The sequence below is a fragment of the Scyliorhinus torazame genome, chromosome 27 (assembly GCF_047496885.1).
Source record: "Scyliorhinus torazame isolate Kashiwa2021f chromosome 27, sScyTor2.1, whole genome shotgun sequence".
Classification (NCBI taxonomy): Eukaryota; Metazoa; Chordata; class Chondrichthyes; order Carcharhiniformes; family Scyliorhinidae; genus Scyliorhinus; species Scyliorhinus torazame.
Genome location: NC_092733.1, coordinates 8,612,754 through 8,631,019, shown reverse-complemented (window position 1 = coordinate 8,631,019; position 18,266 = coordinate 8,612,754). Strand labels below are relative to the sequence as shown.

Here is an 18,266-nt window from a genome sequence, read left to right as displayed (position 1 = left end):
TAATATTTCAAAGGAGGTAGACTATAATAATAATAATAATAGCCACAAGTAGGCTTACATTAACACTGCAATGACGTTACTGTGAAAATCCCCTAGTCGCCCTTTCCAGCACCTGTTCGGGTACACCGAGGGAGAATTCAGAATGTCCAATTCATCTAATAGCGCGTCTTTCGGGACTTGTGGGGGGAAACCCACGCAGACAGGGGGAGAACATGCAGATTCCGCACAGACGGTGACCCAAGCCAGGAATCAAACCCTGCTGCTGTGAACCACTATGCGAACGTGCTGCCCATTGGTCCACAGTGATGTCTCACTGGGAGGCCGCACGGTGATGTATGAAGGCCTATCGGAGCCAGTTTTAATTGGCCATAATCTGCAACAATTGCGCAATTTTTTTTTGAAAGATGATCTAAAAGGGACGAGCAGGTAGGATACATGGTCACTCAAACCAAATCATCGGCATTCAAAATTAGCAAGTCTGCTACCATAATAGATGCTGCCCCTGTACAAATCAGCTTGGTCAGAGGTGACTGGAGAGACAGGGGTAAGAGCAAGTCACTGCCAGGTAAAGAAGTTGACTCAACACATTTTGATTTCTATAAAATTTTTATTTGCAGTACACCTTCACAAAAAAGTCATGCAAAGGAACACTCATGTAATTTTAAGAGCATAGAAACATGTACAGTGTCATCTTAACATCTTTCTTCCCAAAGTTTACTCCTTCCCAGAGTTCAGCTGGAACAGCTGATCCACTGCCACCTCCTGACAAGATATCGCACTACTGAAACAAAGTTCCACACTGCCTGGTTTAGAAAAGAGAGAGAACGGGGGAGAGAGAGAGAGAGAGAGAGAGAGAAAACGGGGGAGAGAGAGAGAGAGAGAGAGAGAGAGAGAAAACGGGGGAGAGAGAGAGAGAGAGAGAGAGAGAGAGAGAGAACGGGGGAGAGAGGAGAGAGAGAGAGAGAACGGGGGAGAGAGAGAGAGAGAGAGAGAACGGGGGAGAGAGAGAGAGAGAGAGAGAACGGGGGAGAGAGAGAGAGAGAGAGAGAACGGGGAGAGAGAGAGAGAGAGAGAGAGAACGGGGGAGAGAGAGAGAGAGAGAGAGAACGGGGGAGAGAGAGAGAGAGAGAGAGAGAACGGGGGAGAGAGAGAGAGAGAGAGAGAGAGAACGGGGGAGAGAGAGAGAGAGAGAGAGAGAGAACGGGGGGGAGAGAGAGAGAGAGAGAGAGAACGGGGGAGAGAGAGAGAGAGAGAGAGAGAGAACGGGGGAGAGAGAGAGAGAGAGAGAGAGAGAACGGGGGAGAGAGAGAGAGAGAGAGAGAGAACGGGGGAGAGAGAGAGAGAACGGGGGAGAGAGAGAGAGAACGGGGGAGAGAGAGAGAGAGAACGGGGGAGAGAGAGAGAGAACGGGGGAGAGAGAGAGAGAACGGGGGAGAGAGAGAGAGAACGGGGGGAGAGAGAGAGAGAGAGAGAACGGGGGAGAGAGAGAGAGAGAGAGAACGGGGGAGAGAGAGAGAGAGAGAGAACGGGGAGAGAGAGAGAGAGAGAGAACGGGGAGAGAGAGAGAGAGAGAGAACGGGGTGGAGAGAGAGAGAGAGAGAGAACGGGGGAGAGAGAGAGAGAGAGAGAACGGGGGAGAGAGAGAGAGAGAGAACGGGGGAGAGAGAGAGAGAGAGAGAGAACGGGGGAGAGAGAGAGAGAGAGAGAACGGGGGAGAGAGAGAGAGAGAACGGGGGAGAGAGAGAGAGAGAACGGGGGAGAGAGAGAGAGAGAACGGGGGAGAGAGAGAGAGAGAACGGGGGAGGGAGAGAGAGAGAACGGGGGAGGGAGAGAGAGAGAACGGGGGAGGGAGAGAGAGAGAACGGGGGAGGGAGAGAGAGAGAACAGGGGAGGGAGAGAGAGAGAACAGGGGAGAGAGAGAGAGAACAGGGGAGAGAGAGAGAACAGGGGAGAGAGAGAGAACAGGGGAGAGAGAGAGAGAACAGGGGAGAGAGAGAGAGAACAGGGGAGAGAGAGAGAGAACAGGGGAGAGAGAGAGAGAACAGGGGAGAGAGAGAGAGAACAGGGGAGAGAGAGAGAGAACAGGGGAGAGAGAGAGAGAGAACAGGGGAGAGAGAGAGAGAGAACAGGGGAGAGAGAGAGAGAGAACAGGGGAGAGAGAGAGAGAGAACAGGGGAGAGAGAGAGAACAGGGGAGAGAGAGAGAACAGGGGAGAGAGAGAGAACAGGGGAGAGAGAGAGAACAGGGAGAGAGAGAGAACAGGGGAGAGAGAGAGAACAGGGGAGAGAGAGAGAACAGGGGAGAGAGAGAGAACAGGGGAGAGAGAGAGAACAGGGGAGAGAGAGAGAACAGGGGAGAGAGAGAGAACAGGGGAGAGAGAGAGAACAGGGAGAGAGAGAGAACAGGGGAGAGAGAGAGAACAGGGGAGAGAGAGAGAACAGGGGAGAGAGAGAGAGAACAGGGGAGAGAGAGAGAACAGGGGAGAGAGAGAGAACAGGGGAGAGAGAGAGAGAGAGAGAATGAGTGTGAGAGAGAGAAAATGAAATGAAAATCACTTGTGACAAGTATGCTTCAAATGAAGTTACTGTGAAAAGCCCCTAGTCACCACATTCCGGCACCTGTTCGGGGAGGCTGGTACAGGAATTGAACAGTGCTGCTGCCTGCCTTGGTCTGCTTTCAAAGCCAGCGATTTAGCCGTGCTAAACAGCCCCTAACGCGAGAGTGCGAGAGTGCGCGAGAGTGGCGCGAGAGTGCGCGAGAGTGCGCGAGAGTGCGCGAGAGTGCGCGAGAGTGCGCGAGAGTGGCTGCGAGAGCGCGCGAGAGTGGCGAGAGCGCGCGAGAGTGCGCGAGAGTGCGCGAGAGTGCGCGTGCGCGAGGGGATAGAGAATGAACCAGGTTCCAATCCTGAGTGAGAGAGTGAGAGCTTGTGCGTGTGGTGAAGGGAAAGAGAATGACCAGGATCCAATCCTGAGAGAGTGAGAGAGTGTGAGAGAGTGTGAGAGAGTGTGAGAGAGTGTGAGAGAGTGTGAGAGAGTGTGAGAGAGTGTGAGAGAGTGTGAGAGAGTGTGAGAGAGTGTGAGAGAGTGTGAGAGAGTGTGAGAGAGTGTGAGAGAGTGTGAGAGAGTGTGAGAGAGTGTGAGAGAGTGTGAGAGAGTGTGAGAGAGTGTGAGAGAGTGTGAGAGAGTGTGAGAGAGTGTGAGAGAGTGTGAGAGAGTGTGAGAGAGTGTGAGAGAGTGTGAGAGAGTGTGAGAGAGAGTGAGAGAGAGTGAGAGAGAGTGAGAGAGAGTGAGAGAGTGAACCTGTGCGCATGGGGAGGGGAAAGAGAATGACCAGGATCCAATCCTGAGAGTGAGAGAGTGAGAGAGTGTACCTGTGCGCATGGGAGGGGAAAGAGAATGACCAGGATACAATCCAATCAACATGCAAGTTATGAACTAGTGCAAATTTATTGGTTGACAAACTCGTACAATATTTGAATTGTTTTTTTTTTTTTTAATCCAAACATGTTGCCAAAGCAAGGGCAATTACTGCCCAGTGAGGAGATGCCCATTCAAGAACAAAAGTTTCACCTTGCACACATCCGGATAACTACGATGCCAAGTTTCAAACAGGCAACTTGCCAACCAAGCAGTGTTATTCTCTGCTAAAGGAGAATTGCAGCAATTGAAATTTGCACTTGCAAGTTGGCACTTGCAAGCACTGGGGTTTGAGCTCAGCCAGTTAGTACTGCAGGAGGAGCAGGTGGCTGGGACAAGAGAATTTTAACCCTCTGTTAAACCAACGATAACCAAGCTCCCCTCTGTTTGACAGGCAAGGCACGGAATATCATACTGAAAAACTCACTTGCACACTTTCACCTGATTATGGAACCACTAAAACACTGTCCAAGACTTAGATACTATTTAAAAGTGAAAATGAAAGTATGAAATTCAGCATCCATTTGTAAAATTTGAAATGCCTAATCACTCATGCAAAAACATTCAGATTGAAGGGCAGCACAGTGGCAAGCACTGCTACCTCACGCACCGAGGATCAGGGTTCGATCCCGGCCCCCTGGTCTGTGTGGAGTTTGCACAGTCTCCCCGTGTCTACGTGGGTCTCACCCCCACAACCCAAAAAGATGTGCAGTGTAGGTGGATTGGCCACGCTAAATTGCCCCTCAATTGTAAAAAGAGAGAATTGGGCACTTTAAATTTATGAAAAATCTATTCAGATTAACTTGGTTAGCTTGCACATTGAGACTTGGCAACACTGCTGTAGCTGTAAAATAATTGCAACCCCACAGTATCGAATTCTAATAGGCAACTAGGCTACGAGTTAAAATAGGCAACCGGATTAATTGTTTAATAAGTTTCAACCCAATACTTAATCAAACCCCAATTCATCCAACTCCTCCCCCCCCCCCCCCCACACCTCCATGTCGGCCCCCCCCCCCCACCCATGCCCCCCTGCTCCACCATACCCCCCCCCCATCCACCCTACATAAGCACTACTGAACATACGGGTCCCACAGTCCCGGTATAGTCCTACGCCCCTACGCCACGTGCACGACGGTAACGAGAACAAGACGGCCGAAGTAGCTGCCTTTACTGTAAACAAATCCATCTCTAGAATTAAGTTCGAACGGATGACCTACAGAGCAATATCCAAACCAAATTCTGCACTTTACTACATTCCTGGTAAATTTTTGAACAAAGAACAAAGAACAGTACAGCACAGGAACAGGCCCTTCGGCCCTCCAAGCCCATGCTGCCCGACTAAACTACAATCTTCTACAGTTCCTGGGTCCGTATCCCTCTATTCCCATCCTATTCATGCATTTGTCAAGATGCCCCTTAAATGTCACTATCGTCCCTGCTTCCGCCACCTCCTCCGGCAGCGAGTTCCAGGCTCCCACTACCCTGTGTAAAAAAAACTTGCCTCGTACATCTACTCTAACCCTCTCACCTTAAACCTATGCCCCCTAGTAATTGACCCTCTACCCTGGGAAAAGCCCGACTATCCACTCAGTCTATGCCTCAATTTTGTAGACATCTATCAGGTCACCCCTCAACCGCAGTCGTTCCAGTGAGAACAAACCGAGTTTATTCAACCGCTCCTTTAAACTGGAGTATTTCAGACGTGATCTTTACACAGTTGCTTCGTGGAACACCAACATCTGCCAGAAATTCTAAATCGGCGGGGCAGTTTAAAAATGAGAGCGGGACAATAGTCTGTGTGCTATCATTTTTCAGCCAATTATAAATCACCAGTCCAGTACGCAAGTGGTATGTAGAAATTGAAATACAGAAATCTACTATGCTTATTAAAGCATTATGCTTCGCAAGCATGCTTCCTAGACAGTGTATTTACCAGTAATCCTAGCAAATCTTCCCTCATATGGACATGGGCAACTTTCAATCTAGTTGCCTTCAATAGTGTGGATGTTGGATTGGATACTATGCAATTAAGTCCATCTGCTTATAAACTTGTTCATGGATGGAGGACATTAAAAAAAAACACCACGTTCTCAAAAAATTGGTATTATTACAGCTAATAATAGGTAGATCAGAGAGCTCAGGATCAGTTACAGTATTGAAACTGTAAATGCCATGTTAAACGGATGCAAAAAGTGTTACTGACACCTGATAAATATCAATGAGCTCAAATGCAGCATGCAAATTGCCGGTTCAGTTTTGGGCCATCCATGCAGTCTTCAGATTTAAGCAAATTGTTGCCAAATACAAGCCAACATTGACAGGCAAGGGACATTCTTCTGCAGTTTAGTGTCCAGTCAACCCTAGAGCTAAGCAGCCGGAGATCAGACCAATGATATGACAATTTGAACAATTTTTAAATAATCACCCTGCAAAACTCGCGATAAAAGGCTGCTTTGTAAAGCATTCCCTGCATACTTGTATAACTCACTACGAAAAAGGACACTTAACCCCAGTGGCATCAAAAAAAAACATGCACACTGACATGTGCTATACCTCTTTAAAAAAAAATATCCTCCCGTTTCGAGAAAGTCGGCCCCATTTGCACGAATGTTCACAAAAACTGGAGTTCCATCACTGCTCCCCTTTAAAACTTCCTTTTTCACTTTATAAAAATTCCACTCCGAATAAGACATTTATATTCGAGCAACCTGGGCATGTGAGCCACCAAAAACATAGATGATCCTAAATATTTAAAAACCAAAGCATTAGAGGACTTCAATATTAAAAGCTGGCCTTCTGATTTCTAACTGCTGCCCATGGAGACAAGAGTGCACAAACCAGTGCGCACATGCGTGTTAATGGTGAGTCTCCAACTCCACCACTGTCCATTCCCCTTGGGAAGAGGAGATATCTTCCGGGGAAAAGCTGGTTACGGATGTGACACTGGCCGTGGAGTCATCGAGTGGCGATATGAGGTCTGTCCATTTGCTCAGTTCTGCCTTGTCAACCATTACCTTGCTTTGCAACTTGACTCCGTCTCCAGAGATCAGCAACGTTTGGTTGATCAACTGCTGCATCACCTCCACCGGTTCAATCTGCAGGTGCAGGACCTTCTCACCAGGATCATCAATGAGTTCAAGGCACTGCCAGTCTGCTGCTGGGTTGCCAGCCTCCTCTCTCTCAACATCCTCCAGCCTAGTCTCCTCTGCCGTTTCAACTTCATAGATGGTTGAAAGGAAAGGAGGCAGCAGGGGGGCCATCCACGGCACACAAGCCGGTGTCTGTAGTGTTGATCACCCTCACTCAAGAGGCCTGCAACAGTTGACAGCACTGAAGATTTGGAAAATAGTTTCAAGCAGAAAAACCCTTTTTTGTTTCATGCAAATCTACAACTAAAAAGTTTTGTAGTAGAAAAAATGAACATGAAAGATGGTCGAGCACAATCCGGTTTGTAACAAACTAGACAATTCGCATTTCCTGCACAACATCGGATTAATTGTATCGAATACACCCAAACTACTCATGGACACAAAAGGGAGTGTGATTATAGATACAGGTAAGTTTTATGCATCTCCTACTGTGCAATAGACAGGCGGGACTGCAAACGGTCATTAAAATAGGGAGACCACATGTCTTCTCTAGTCAGTCAAGTGTCAAGGCAGGTCATGTTAAAACTTCAGCTGGTTCCATTAATCACACACATTCAGTCTTTTGTGCAGCCGACAAGACAGCCCCAGGCAGACATGAAAATGGGACAACGTCACGATGACAAGTGCGAAATTGAACAAAAGCTGCTTGGTTTTTTTTTTTGGGGGGGGGGGGGGGATGGTCAGGCCTCAAGAGGTGGGTTAAATGTTTGGGCACTCCCACATGTTCACTTTTCACCTTAAAAAAAAAAAACTTTTAGCCAAGTGACAGTGGCTTTGCTCATTCAAGGTTTCCAATCTGGCAGTATCACCATGTCCAGCTCCAAAACAGAGAACAAATGGTTCATTTTGGATTTGAAGAGAGTCAGGTCATGTGTGATGTGACATTTGCTGTTGACAGACATTGATTAGACACAGATCTATTCCAGAGGAAATGTTAAACATGGGGGAGACACAATAGGTCATGGTACACACGTTTATTCCATTTGATTACACTGCCACACCTCAGCCGGTACCACCATGGATTTTCCAGAGAGCACGTTTGCAACCCCTAGAACCAATTCAATTAAAAAAAATTTTTTTTTTTTTTTTTTTTTTTTTAAATAAAAGGGGGATTAGTGTCAAGAATGGTTTAAAAAATTGAAATCACGATGAAAACATGCTGCAACAGGAGCTTCCTTGGAGCAATGTTTTTCGGGGGGGGGGGGGGGGGGAGAAGCAATATTTGGAGGTGTTTCAATTGTTTTGTCCACTACTATTCAGAAAGGCTGCATTGTCGCGTACGGCAGTTCACAAAAAATAAGAAACGGCCAGATTGCACATCTTCAGTTCAAAACCAAAATTTATTACAAGTGACGGCTCACCAGTGGTTAAAGTGTTACACATTTAGAAATACATTCGAACTGGCATTTCAACCACTTGCTTCAGTCCCATTACAAGTACATGGGGGTTGGTTTGAGGAGCGATTGGAGACACCCCACGACAAGGTACTGCTCGCAAGCTAACAAGACCCCGAAAGAAAAGAAAAGGCCAGCTCCAAAATTGTTACAACAAAAAATAAAGTCAGTCATAGGAACAAAAGATCACATATTCTTGCAAAAAAAAAAAAAAAAAACCTTCTAGTGGCACAAGAATTCATTGAATTGGGTAATAAAGACCCACACACTCCTAAGTCAGTGCAAAATAGTTTTGCTGCAATCCAAGCTAGGGTTCATGAATCCAATACAACATCAAATTGACCCCCCCCCCCCCACCTCCCCCAGGATTCGGTAGGTTTATCGCTAAACAATGAGCATTTATACATTACCTGTGCTTCCATTCTTTTCACAAGCAGAGTAGTACTGCTGCCACATGTGACTTCCATTTGCATCGATGGTAGGATCATTCAACTGGAGATTAATCAACTCCCCATAAAGGCAGTCTATTGGACATTCGGCAACGGCGGGTTCGTTCTACCACGCGAGACTTGGATTGATCAGACCAGTCTAGTGTCAGGTCATCCGCGTGGTGTAACCCGGGGTCATCGTCTGCCGGGTCACCCGGCACCTGGTGTAGAGCGAGAGTCACTCCAGGGACAGAGTCGCTCGAGCTTTCGTTTGGAGGAAGATGGGGGCCTGGAGAGGATAGGCTTACTGGAGGCCTACAGGACTGAAGGCCAATCGTAACAGGGATCTGGTCACAAGTCGGATCCTCTGAAGGTCAGCACCTGACAAGCAGCAGCTTTGGGAGCAAGGGAATCAGACGCGGTGTAACCGTGTTCAAGGGAATGAGGAGTCTCAACTGGTACATGCTCTTCATTCTCGTCCAAGGCATGCAGAGTTGCGGGTTTGAAATGAGACCACCGCACATAGAGACTGCACTTCCAAATTAGAGTCACTTGTGGTTTTATCTTCAAACACTGGGTTGTCAATCCCTTCCAGTCCACATTGGGCGTGTTCAGTCACTCCTGGGCAATCTTCCTCCGAGTGATCTTCCTCCTCTGAAGACATCATGGGCTCGGTTGGAGGATCACCGTGCAGATCATCCGCTGCCAGTGTTTCGGGATCTGCATCACCCCTTTCCAAGTGAATCCCCAAATCCTGATCCAGGAGGTCGTCCGGAGGGCTGAGTTCAGTCCGATGAATAAACTGATCAGCCGATTTCGGTTTGTCGTCAGACTTGGACTCTACCCCCCGAGCTACTGTCATAGTCCTTCAGCTCTTCGGGAGTGCTGGTGGTACTGCTGCTTTTCCCTGCCAAGTCATGACCACTAAGAGTGCTGGACTTGGAAACCCCCCGATCTGCAGGCCAATCCTCAGGTGAAATGCCAAGCTGCTCTTCAGAGGGCCAGTTTCCAACACAATCCTCCATCTTGCACGTTACCGGTAGGCCTTTGGGTTCAGGGACACGTTGGTCTTCAGGACTCTGAAGTGATTCTGGGAAAAGCTCATTAGGAGAGTCTTCAGTATCTGCCTCTTCAGAATACTGGTACATTGTTAGCTTAACGTTAGAGATGTCACAACCAGCCTCTGGGGAAGGCTCATCAAGGCAACTTCCCAAAGTAGGCTCTTGGAGATCTACCCGGCTCGCCGCCATTGGCATAACACTGCCATTGTTGATTACAGATACACATTTCATTGGACTAACTCTGGCAACATTCCGAGACTCTCCCTCAGAGCTTGGTGAACTAGATTGAGGAAGTAGATGTTGTTCCTGCAAGTCTCTGGGTTGCAGATTGACATTATTCAAGTCCATCTTTCCGTTAATACTAGTAACGTTTTCAGCCACATGAACCTGGTCAGCATTCAGGGTGTTTAAATACATACGTGTTCCACAATACTCATTTCCATCATTAACACGTGCCTCATTTTGCACTTTGTTTGAGCACAAATCAGCTTCTATCGTCCAGCCACCACTTGGATCCCCGTCATTTTCTCCATTGAATGGGACTAGGCGATGCGACAGAACCCACCTCGCCTTCATATTCAGCTGATCCACGTTCCGCTGTGCAAGAGTTTTCTTCAACCCTTTCATCCTCCAACTTTTCCTCTTCAACTGAAGTATGCGTGTTGCCATGGCAAGGGGCCGCTTGCTCTCCCTGGGAGAAGGAACTCTTCCAATTGGGAGGTAACCCTGGGGATTCTTGACCGCAACGGTTTGATTCAGAGTTTCCTCTTTTGCTGCCAGGGTCGGTCCTTCTGTGGGCCTCAGAGTGGCAAGACCAGTCCGTCCTGCACTGCCGGTTCCTCAATGTCACTTCCGAAAGAGATTTCCTGGAAGGCGCCAATACCTTATTTGTAAGGATTGTGTCTCCACATTTACTTCAGAAGGTTTTGTCAATTGTGGGAGGGGGAGGCTGCGACTGCAAGAGTTTTCTTCAACCTGTTCATCCTCCAACTTTTCCTCTTCAACTGGAGTGCGCGTGGTGCTGTGGCCAGGGGCGGCTTGCGCTCCCTGGGGAGATGGAACTTCTCCAATAATTAGAGGACCCTGGGGATTGTTGAGCGGAATATTTTCATTCAGAATTTCATCAGTGGGCCTTATCGAAGAGGCTTCAGGTCCAGCCTGTCCCGCACTGCCGGTTTCTCCGGTGTCACTTTCCGAATGAGGTTCCCTGGAAGGCGGCATTCCCTCATTTGGCAGGGATGGCGTCTCCACATTTATCTCCAGGAGAGTTTGTTGATTGTTGGTGGTTGTGGCAGATGGGAATCTTTGAAGGGGGGATACCTTGCTGAACCCATGGTGTAGATTTGACGGGCACTTTGGCAATCTGCCCCTTTAGCCTTACATTCAACTTCTTCCACTCAAAAGGAGGCAGCGCAGTAACCTTCACCGGGCTTTGGTTTGGTCGACCTCTCGGCATTGCTGGCCTTGTTCACTTCCAGACTAGGGTGCTTCGATTGCGGAGCAGAGTCTAGAAAAAGACGGACAACGATAAAACCAAAAATTCCACACTGCTGCTCACATTCAAACAGAGCGAAAGGCTTTGTTCACAGAAAAAATGTTAGATTAATCGCCGTGTGAAACGACTCCCCCCTCCGCCCCCGACCCACACCCAATACTGGCCTCCTAGGCATTCCACCATCAGCTGCCCTCAACCTCGTCTAACTCGGTCACAATCTTGCTCACCCACCAAATTTACATAGAATTTACAGTGCAGAAGGAGGCCATTTGGCCCATCGAGTCCGCACCGCCCTTGGAAAGAGTCAACACCTCCACCCTACCCCCCTAATCCAGTAACCCCACCCAACACTAAGGGCAATTTTGGACACTAAGGGCAATTTATCATGGCCAATCCACCTAACCTGCACATCTTTGGACTGTGGGAGGAAACCAGAGCACCCGGAGGAAACCCACGCACACACAGGGAGAACGTGCAGACTCCGCACAGACAGTGACCCAAGCCGGAATCGAACCTGGGACCCTGGAGCTGTGAAGCAATTGGGCTATCCACAATGCTACCGTGCTGCCCATTAGGAAGCCAAACCCCAGCCTCATCACTGCTCTGCACCCTCGTCCTTTCCCAAACGGTGACAACCAGATCAGATTGAGGGAGGCAGGCTTCTAGTGAAGGGCAATGACACAACCATGGTTAACAGAGGAAGGATAGTATTAAAATGAAAGAAAACATGCCCCATGAGTGGCAGAAATTCCACTTTTTTTCCAAAAAAAAGCCAGAGGATTGGGAAAGTTTTTTTTGGGGGTGGGGGGGGGGGAAAGCACAACAAAAGATGACCAAAAGGAGATTAGAGTGTAAACTAGCAAGTAATATACAAGAGCTTCTTTAAATATACAAAAAGAGGGGCCAAAGTGAACATAGGCCCCTTAGAGAATGAGACTGGGGAAAATAGGGAATTGGGAAATGGCAAGGAAGTGACAGAGGTAAATAAATACGTTGCATCAGTCTTCACAGGAGACAGGAACAACATTGCAAAAATACAAAGTAATTCAGGACAAATGGTTGTGGGTGGAAGAGGAAGACGAAGAAAGAGAGACAAGAAATAATGGGAGAGAAAGGTACCAAGGAAACGAAAAGGCTAAAGGCCAGAAAGGCCCCTGGGTGAATTCCAGGAAGGAAGTAGCTACAGTGATAGTGAACGGATGCACTGGTAGCAATTGTCCAAGAATCCTCAAATTCTGGGAAGTTTCAGAGGATTAAGGCTACTTATTTCTCTTGCGGATGCCAAAAATAGGTGGGAAGGCAACTGGGGAGAATGACAGTGTACAGAGGGATGCAGACAGGGTTCGGTCGAGTAGGTAAAAGCTCTGCAGATGGAATATTTATAATGTCGGAAAATTGTGAAGTTATGCAGCATAAAGGGGCCGAATATTATTTGAACTGAGAAAGACTGCAGGAGGGGATTTGGGGCTCCTCCTACATAAAACTCAGAAAAAGCCAACAGGCAAGTTCAGCAGGTAGTAGGAAAGTCAAATGGAATGTTGGAGAAGTCTTACTCCAAACTTAACGATACAAGGCACTAGTTAGACCACACCTGGAACACTGGTGAATCTGTGGTCCTCTTATCCAAGGGCAGGTATTGGCATTGGAGCAATCCAGAGAAGGTTTGAGGTTTAACCCCAGTACGGAGGCATTGTATGAGGGGAGCCTGTACTTTGCGGAGTTACGAATGAGAAGCAACCTTATTGAGATATATCCGATTCTCAGGGAGGTTTGACAGGGTCGATGCTGAGAGGATGTTTCTCCTTGTGGGAGAGTCTAGAGGGCATCATCTCAGAGTCACGGGGTCACCCATTTCAGACAGAGATGAGGAATTTCTTCTCTCAGAGGGGAGTGAATGAGGAATTCATTACCGCAGAGAGCTGTGGAGGCCGGGTTGTTATGTTCAAGGCCGAGATACAGATTTTTAATCAGTGAAGGAATCGAGGGTTATGGGGATAAGGCGGGAAGGTGGAGTTGGGGATCATCACCATTGGTCAGCATCTCATTTGAATGATGGAGCAGACCTGATGGGCTGAATGGTCAAACGCCGACATCTATGGGCTTAACCAGAGCTTTATAAAAAAGGTTCCGTGTAACCACCCGGATTTACTAGTCTGGAAGCCCAAGATCCCACATGCTTGGCTAACCGGACTCAATAGGCCACCTTCAATGCAAACACACCCAGGGGTCCCTGTATACACTCGGCTAGATCTGTGCAAATATACAGTTGCCTTGCCTTGTCCCTTCTGTCAAAATGCATCAGCTCACTCAGACGGATTGAATTCCATCTGCCCAGTCTGCCGGCAGCATTTCATAATCCTCGGTTTACCACTGCTGCCCAGCAGATTTTGCAATTGGAGTATTCTCAAGATCCAGGTCATTGATGGGTCTCTTGGGGAACACCCCTCATCTACCAGCTTCCAGACTGAAAAAACAAACCATCTACCCTGACTCACTGCTTCCAGTCATCAAGCAGATTATCCAATAGGATACTGGCTCCCCTTTTCAGCCTCAAATTTTGTTGACCAACCTTTTGAGGTAAACTTATACAGACAACATGCACCACATTCTCAACAATCTTGTTACCTTCCCAGAAAACAGGATCAAACACTCTGCCGGCTCTCCTCAATTAAACTAAACCTCCCCCGCCTCAAATCCTTGCCCACCACGGATGTCAAACTGACCATCCTCACCCCCCTTCTCGAATAAGGGAGTCACATCTGTCCCTCTAATCCTCTGGTGCTCTCGGGAAGATTGAAGGGTGACGGCGAGCCTTTCCACCATCTCCACAGTCCCCTTAGCAACCCGGGGCTGCAGGCCATCCAGGCTGCAGGCCATCCAGCATCTCCCGCAAACACAGCTACCCTTTCCAGTACCTTCCGCCGTCACACGAGCCATTGCCTCCACCCCAAGCGCTTCTCAATACTAAATTCTTTCCAGCTTTGCCCTGGGGTATGGGTATCACGGCTGGGCCAACATTTGTTACCCATCCCAAATGGAGATCATTTCACAAGACCGTTCAGAGTCAGTCAGCCATATTGGCTGAGCATGTGGAGTCAGACGTGCAGGCCCAAGTAGGCAAGAGTGGCAGGTATCACTCTTGCCCTTAGGACCCAATCCAACACAGCACGATGGCAGGGAGAGTGGTCCTTTCAAGTTACCTCCCATTCTCCTCCCACCCCCTCAATCCATTATTTTGAGCTTGCTACTCAACAAGTTTCTAATGCAATATTTTCCAAATTATCTCCCCTCATCCAGGGACCCCCAGGAGATAGCCTATCGATGCATCTTTTCCTGAATGATCGTGCATTGTTCCATACTCTTCTCCCGGATGGTCTCTGGCTCCAGCTGACCCAGACTAGATCTCTTCAAATTTGAAATCAGTATTGGGAGGCTATTGTAAACTTTATGATCACCTTTATCCAAATGTTCTGCCACAACTTGACTCACGTCATTTCCCAGTCCCCTTTCAGGAACGTGCAAGATGTTCTCCTGAACACAATTTTCAAAAAGGTTATTGCCCCTCCAATCCCCCAGTGTCACCATTACTTCTTGTGGTGAGTCCCTTGGCAGATTTGTTCCTCAATCTCACTATCTGGGAGACCAGTAGGTCACAAGTGAGCACACCGTCCCCCCAGTCCCTCCAACAACGCCCCCCCCCCGTCCATCCAACAACTCCCCCTTCCCTCCTCCCCCTCAACAACTCCCCCTTTCCCTCCTCCTCCTCAACAACTCCACCCTTCCCTCCTCCCCCTCAACAACCCCCCCTTTCCCTCCTCCCCCTCAACAACTCCCCCTTTCCCTCCTCCCCCTCAACAACTCCCCCTTTCCCTCCTCCCCCTCAACAACTCCCTTTCCCTCCTCCCCCCTCAACAACTCCCTTTCCCTCTTCCCCCCTCAACAACTCCCTTTCCCTCTTCCCCCCTCAACAACTCCCTTTCCCTCCTCCCCCCTCAACAACTCCCTTTCCCTCCTCCCCCCTCAACAACTCCCTTTCCCCTCCTCCCCCCTCAACAACTCCCTTTCCCTCCTCCCCCCTCAACAACTCCCTTTCCCTCCTCCCCCCTCAACAACTCCCTTTCCCTCCTCCCCCCCTCAACAACTCCCTTTCCCTCCTCCCCCCTCAACAACTCCCTTTCCCTCCTCCCCCTCAACAACTCCCTTTCCCTCCTCCCCCTCAACAACTCCCTTTCCTCCTCCCCCCTCAACAACTCCCTTTCCCTCCTCCCCCCTCAACAACTCCCTTTCCCTCCTCCCCCCTCAACAACTCCCTTTCCCTCCTCCCCCCTCAACAACTCCCTTTCCCTCCTCCCCCCTCAACAACTCCCTTTCCCTCCTCCCCCCTCAACAACTCCCTTTCCCTCCTCCCCCCTCAACAACTCCCTTTCCCTCCTCCCCCCTCAACAACTCCCTTTCCCTCCTCCCCCCTCAACTCCCTTTCCCTCCTCCCCCCTCAACTCCCTTTCCCTCCTCCCCCCTCAACTCCCTTTCCCTCCTCCCCCCTCAACTCCCTTTCCCTCCTTTCCCCCTCAACAACTCCCTTTCCCCTCCTTCCCCCTCAACAACTCCCCCTTTCCCCTCCTCAACAACTCCCCCTTTCCCTCCTCCCCCTCAACAACTCCCCCTTTCCCTCCTCCCCCTCAACAACTCCCCCTTTCCCTCCTCCCCCTCAACAACTCCCCCTTTCCCTCCTCCCCCTCAACAACTCCCCCTTTCCCTCCTCCCCCTCAACAACTCCCCCTTTCCCTCCTCCCCCTCAACAACTCCCCCTTTCCCTCCTCTCCCTCAACAACTCCCCCTTTCCCTCCTCTCCCTCAACAACTCCACCAAATGGATTCAATCCTCGAGGACACACTTCCAGCCCACATTTTTTCAACATAAATTTAGAGTATCCAATTCTTTTTTCCCCCAAATTAAGGGGCACTTTAGCACGGCCAATCCACCTACCCTGCACATCTTTGGGTTGTGGGGGTGAGACCCACGCAGACACGGGGAGAATGTGCAAACTCCACCCAGACAGTGACCCGGGGCCGGGATCGAACCCGGGTCCTCGGTGCAGTGAGGCAGCGGTGCTAATCACTGCGCCACACCCCCCACACCTTACTCTTTTCAACTGCTGGTGATAATTACCCCAACAAGTTTGAACCCCACACTGATGAGGACACTGCCCCTAGTCCCGTTGAGGTGCCCCTAGTCCCATTGAGGTGCAACCCATTCCACAGGATTAAGCGTCTCCTGCCCCAGACCAATTCCATGCCCCAAGAATGGGCAATACGGTAGCACGGTGGTTAGCACTGTTGCTTCACAGCTCCAGGGTCCCAGATTCGGTTCCCAGCTTGGGTCACTGCCTGGACGTTCTCCCAGTGTCTGCGTGGGTTTCCTCCGGGTGCTCCGGTTTCCTCCCACAGTCTAAAGATGTGCGGGTTAGGTGGATTCGCCATGATAAATTGCCCCTCAAGGTGTCCAAAAGGGTTAAGGTGGGGCTACTGGGTTACGGTGGAGGGGTGGGCTTTAAGTAGGGTGCTTTTTCCAAGGGCCAGTGCAGACTTGATGGGTCAAATGGCCTCCTTCTGAACAGCAAATTCTATGATCTCCTGCACCTTGCATCTTGGATTGCTCCTATTTTTAAATTCGGGCTAGCCTTTGTCATTGGGATCAATAAGAGATGGCTACTTCTACTTTCCTAATCATCAATTAATTAGAGATGAGCTTTTCTATTCGAAATGCCTACTCTCGGAATCTGACCCTCATTTAATCCCAGTATCATTCCAGGGGAACGTGCGCACCTCCGAGCACACACTGAAGAAGCGACTGATGCGCGGGCTGTTCGAAACGGTTTCAGAATATTCCCGATATTCAGAATATTCCCGATATGTATCACTCGAAGGGTGTTGTCCGAAATTGCGAGGTGACCAATCCTCGTGCATTATAAAAAAAACAAAGACTTGCGCTAGTGTCCCAGCTGACGGAGGGCAGGGGTTTGGAAGAAACACAGCTCTCAACGTCTGACCTCTCCAAACTAAGAAGGCTCATATCTACCTCCCAATCGAGCGTCAATTGGCCCCAAAGGTGACTAGAAGTCTGGCAGAGATTAGCTCGAGAACCCACAACCCTTATGGCATCGCAACAGCTACATTCTCAATGAATGATTGTAGATCTTCCTTACTCGGGACTGTGGCAGTTGTTCTTGGCTGGTCCCCCGTGGGCGCAGCACCGAGGCGAGCTGGGCTCTGCCGCTTGTGAGGAACTCTAGGCGCTGCTGGTTTCCTCGCCGCTCCTGCGCTCAGAGTGGAGTGGCTCGACGGATCTGGCTGCTTCCTCACCGCTCCCGCACTCCGAGTCGAGGACTGGCTCGATGGAGGCGTCCAATCTGGTCTTTGGAAAATGGAAAAAAAAAGGTTTTAAATGTCACGGTGGGGGGGAAAGAGTTACAAATCTCACATCATCGCCCTTCAAATCATTCTGCCTCGAGAGGAGCCGGCTGGAAAATATATTAAACCTGGGCAAAAGTAAGCTCGAGCCTGCTGTAGTCATAGCAGCACCTGGTGGCCAATGTTTAGGCCAGGAACCTTGATAGCTAGCCTAGTTACCAATCTCGGCAGACACTGCAAGTTTCAGCTGTCATTTCACATCAGGCCAGCAGATGGTGCCATCGCCCTTCTCAACTCAATTGGTCCACCCAAAAAGTGCAGAATCTCCAGCTGGCAATGACAATATAGAATTAATTAATTCGTTCTGACATCAAGGCTTTTGCTCAATGAATAAAGCCACCAGATTCCCTGGGTTGAGCAAAAATAGAAGGCAATAAATGTATCATCTCCATCTTGTACTAATTCTGGGTTAGTGCCCGAAATAAGCAGCAGACTGCGGTTAATTGAACTAGATTTCTCAATAACCCACCCAGACACCAGTAAAACTTAAATCTTCCAGGGTGAACCCTTGAGACTGATCCTTTGAGAATTCTCTCCACAATTGGATGGCGTCAGCAATGACCCACCTGATGGGGTTCTCTACCCCCTAGCCCCCCATGATATGCAGAAGACATCATGTATATAATGACGTACACGACCTCCAACCAGCAGGTGGTAGTGTAATTTTACCATGTGACTTTGTACCTCGAGGAGTTGGGAGTTAGTCGTGCTAGTGGACACTCATACTTGCAGTAGCTCCAAGATAATTTAGCAGTATTAGTAGTTTGGAATATAATTCTCAGTTATCTTTACCACGCATTTATTTTACAATAAAATACTTTAATTAGTCATGAACTAGATGTTCTACTGT

General features: G+C 49.0%; 1 protein-coding gene across 7 annotated transcripts in view; it reads right to left on the bottom strand.

Moving 5' to 3' along the window:
- Positions 1–601: 601 nt before the first annotated feature.
- The window catches only part of LOC140403183 (uncharacterized), a 53,805-nt gene continuing 36,140 nt past the window's right edge, over positions 602–18,266 (bottom strand). For 4 of the 7 annotated variants that reach the window (XM_072490908.1, XM_072490914.1, XM_072490912.1 and 1 more), the window contains exons 4-6: positions 17,152–17,360; positions 8,373–10,958; positions 4,585–6,731 (exon numbers count right to left, since the gene is read on the bottom strand). In XM_072490908.1, the coding sequence (XP_072347009.1) occupies positions 9,218–10,120 (903 nt within the window). In that variant the 5' untranslated portion in view covers positions 10,121–10,958; positions 17,152–17,360 and the 3' untranslated portion in view covers positions 4,585–6,731; positions 8,373–9,217. Of the gene's footprint in view, positions 804–4,584; positions 6,732–7,889; positions 10,959–17,151; positions 17,361–18,266 lie in introns of those variants that run through there. The other 3 variants (XM_072490910.1, XM_072490913.1, XM_072490909.1) reach the window with 3 other exon arrangements.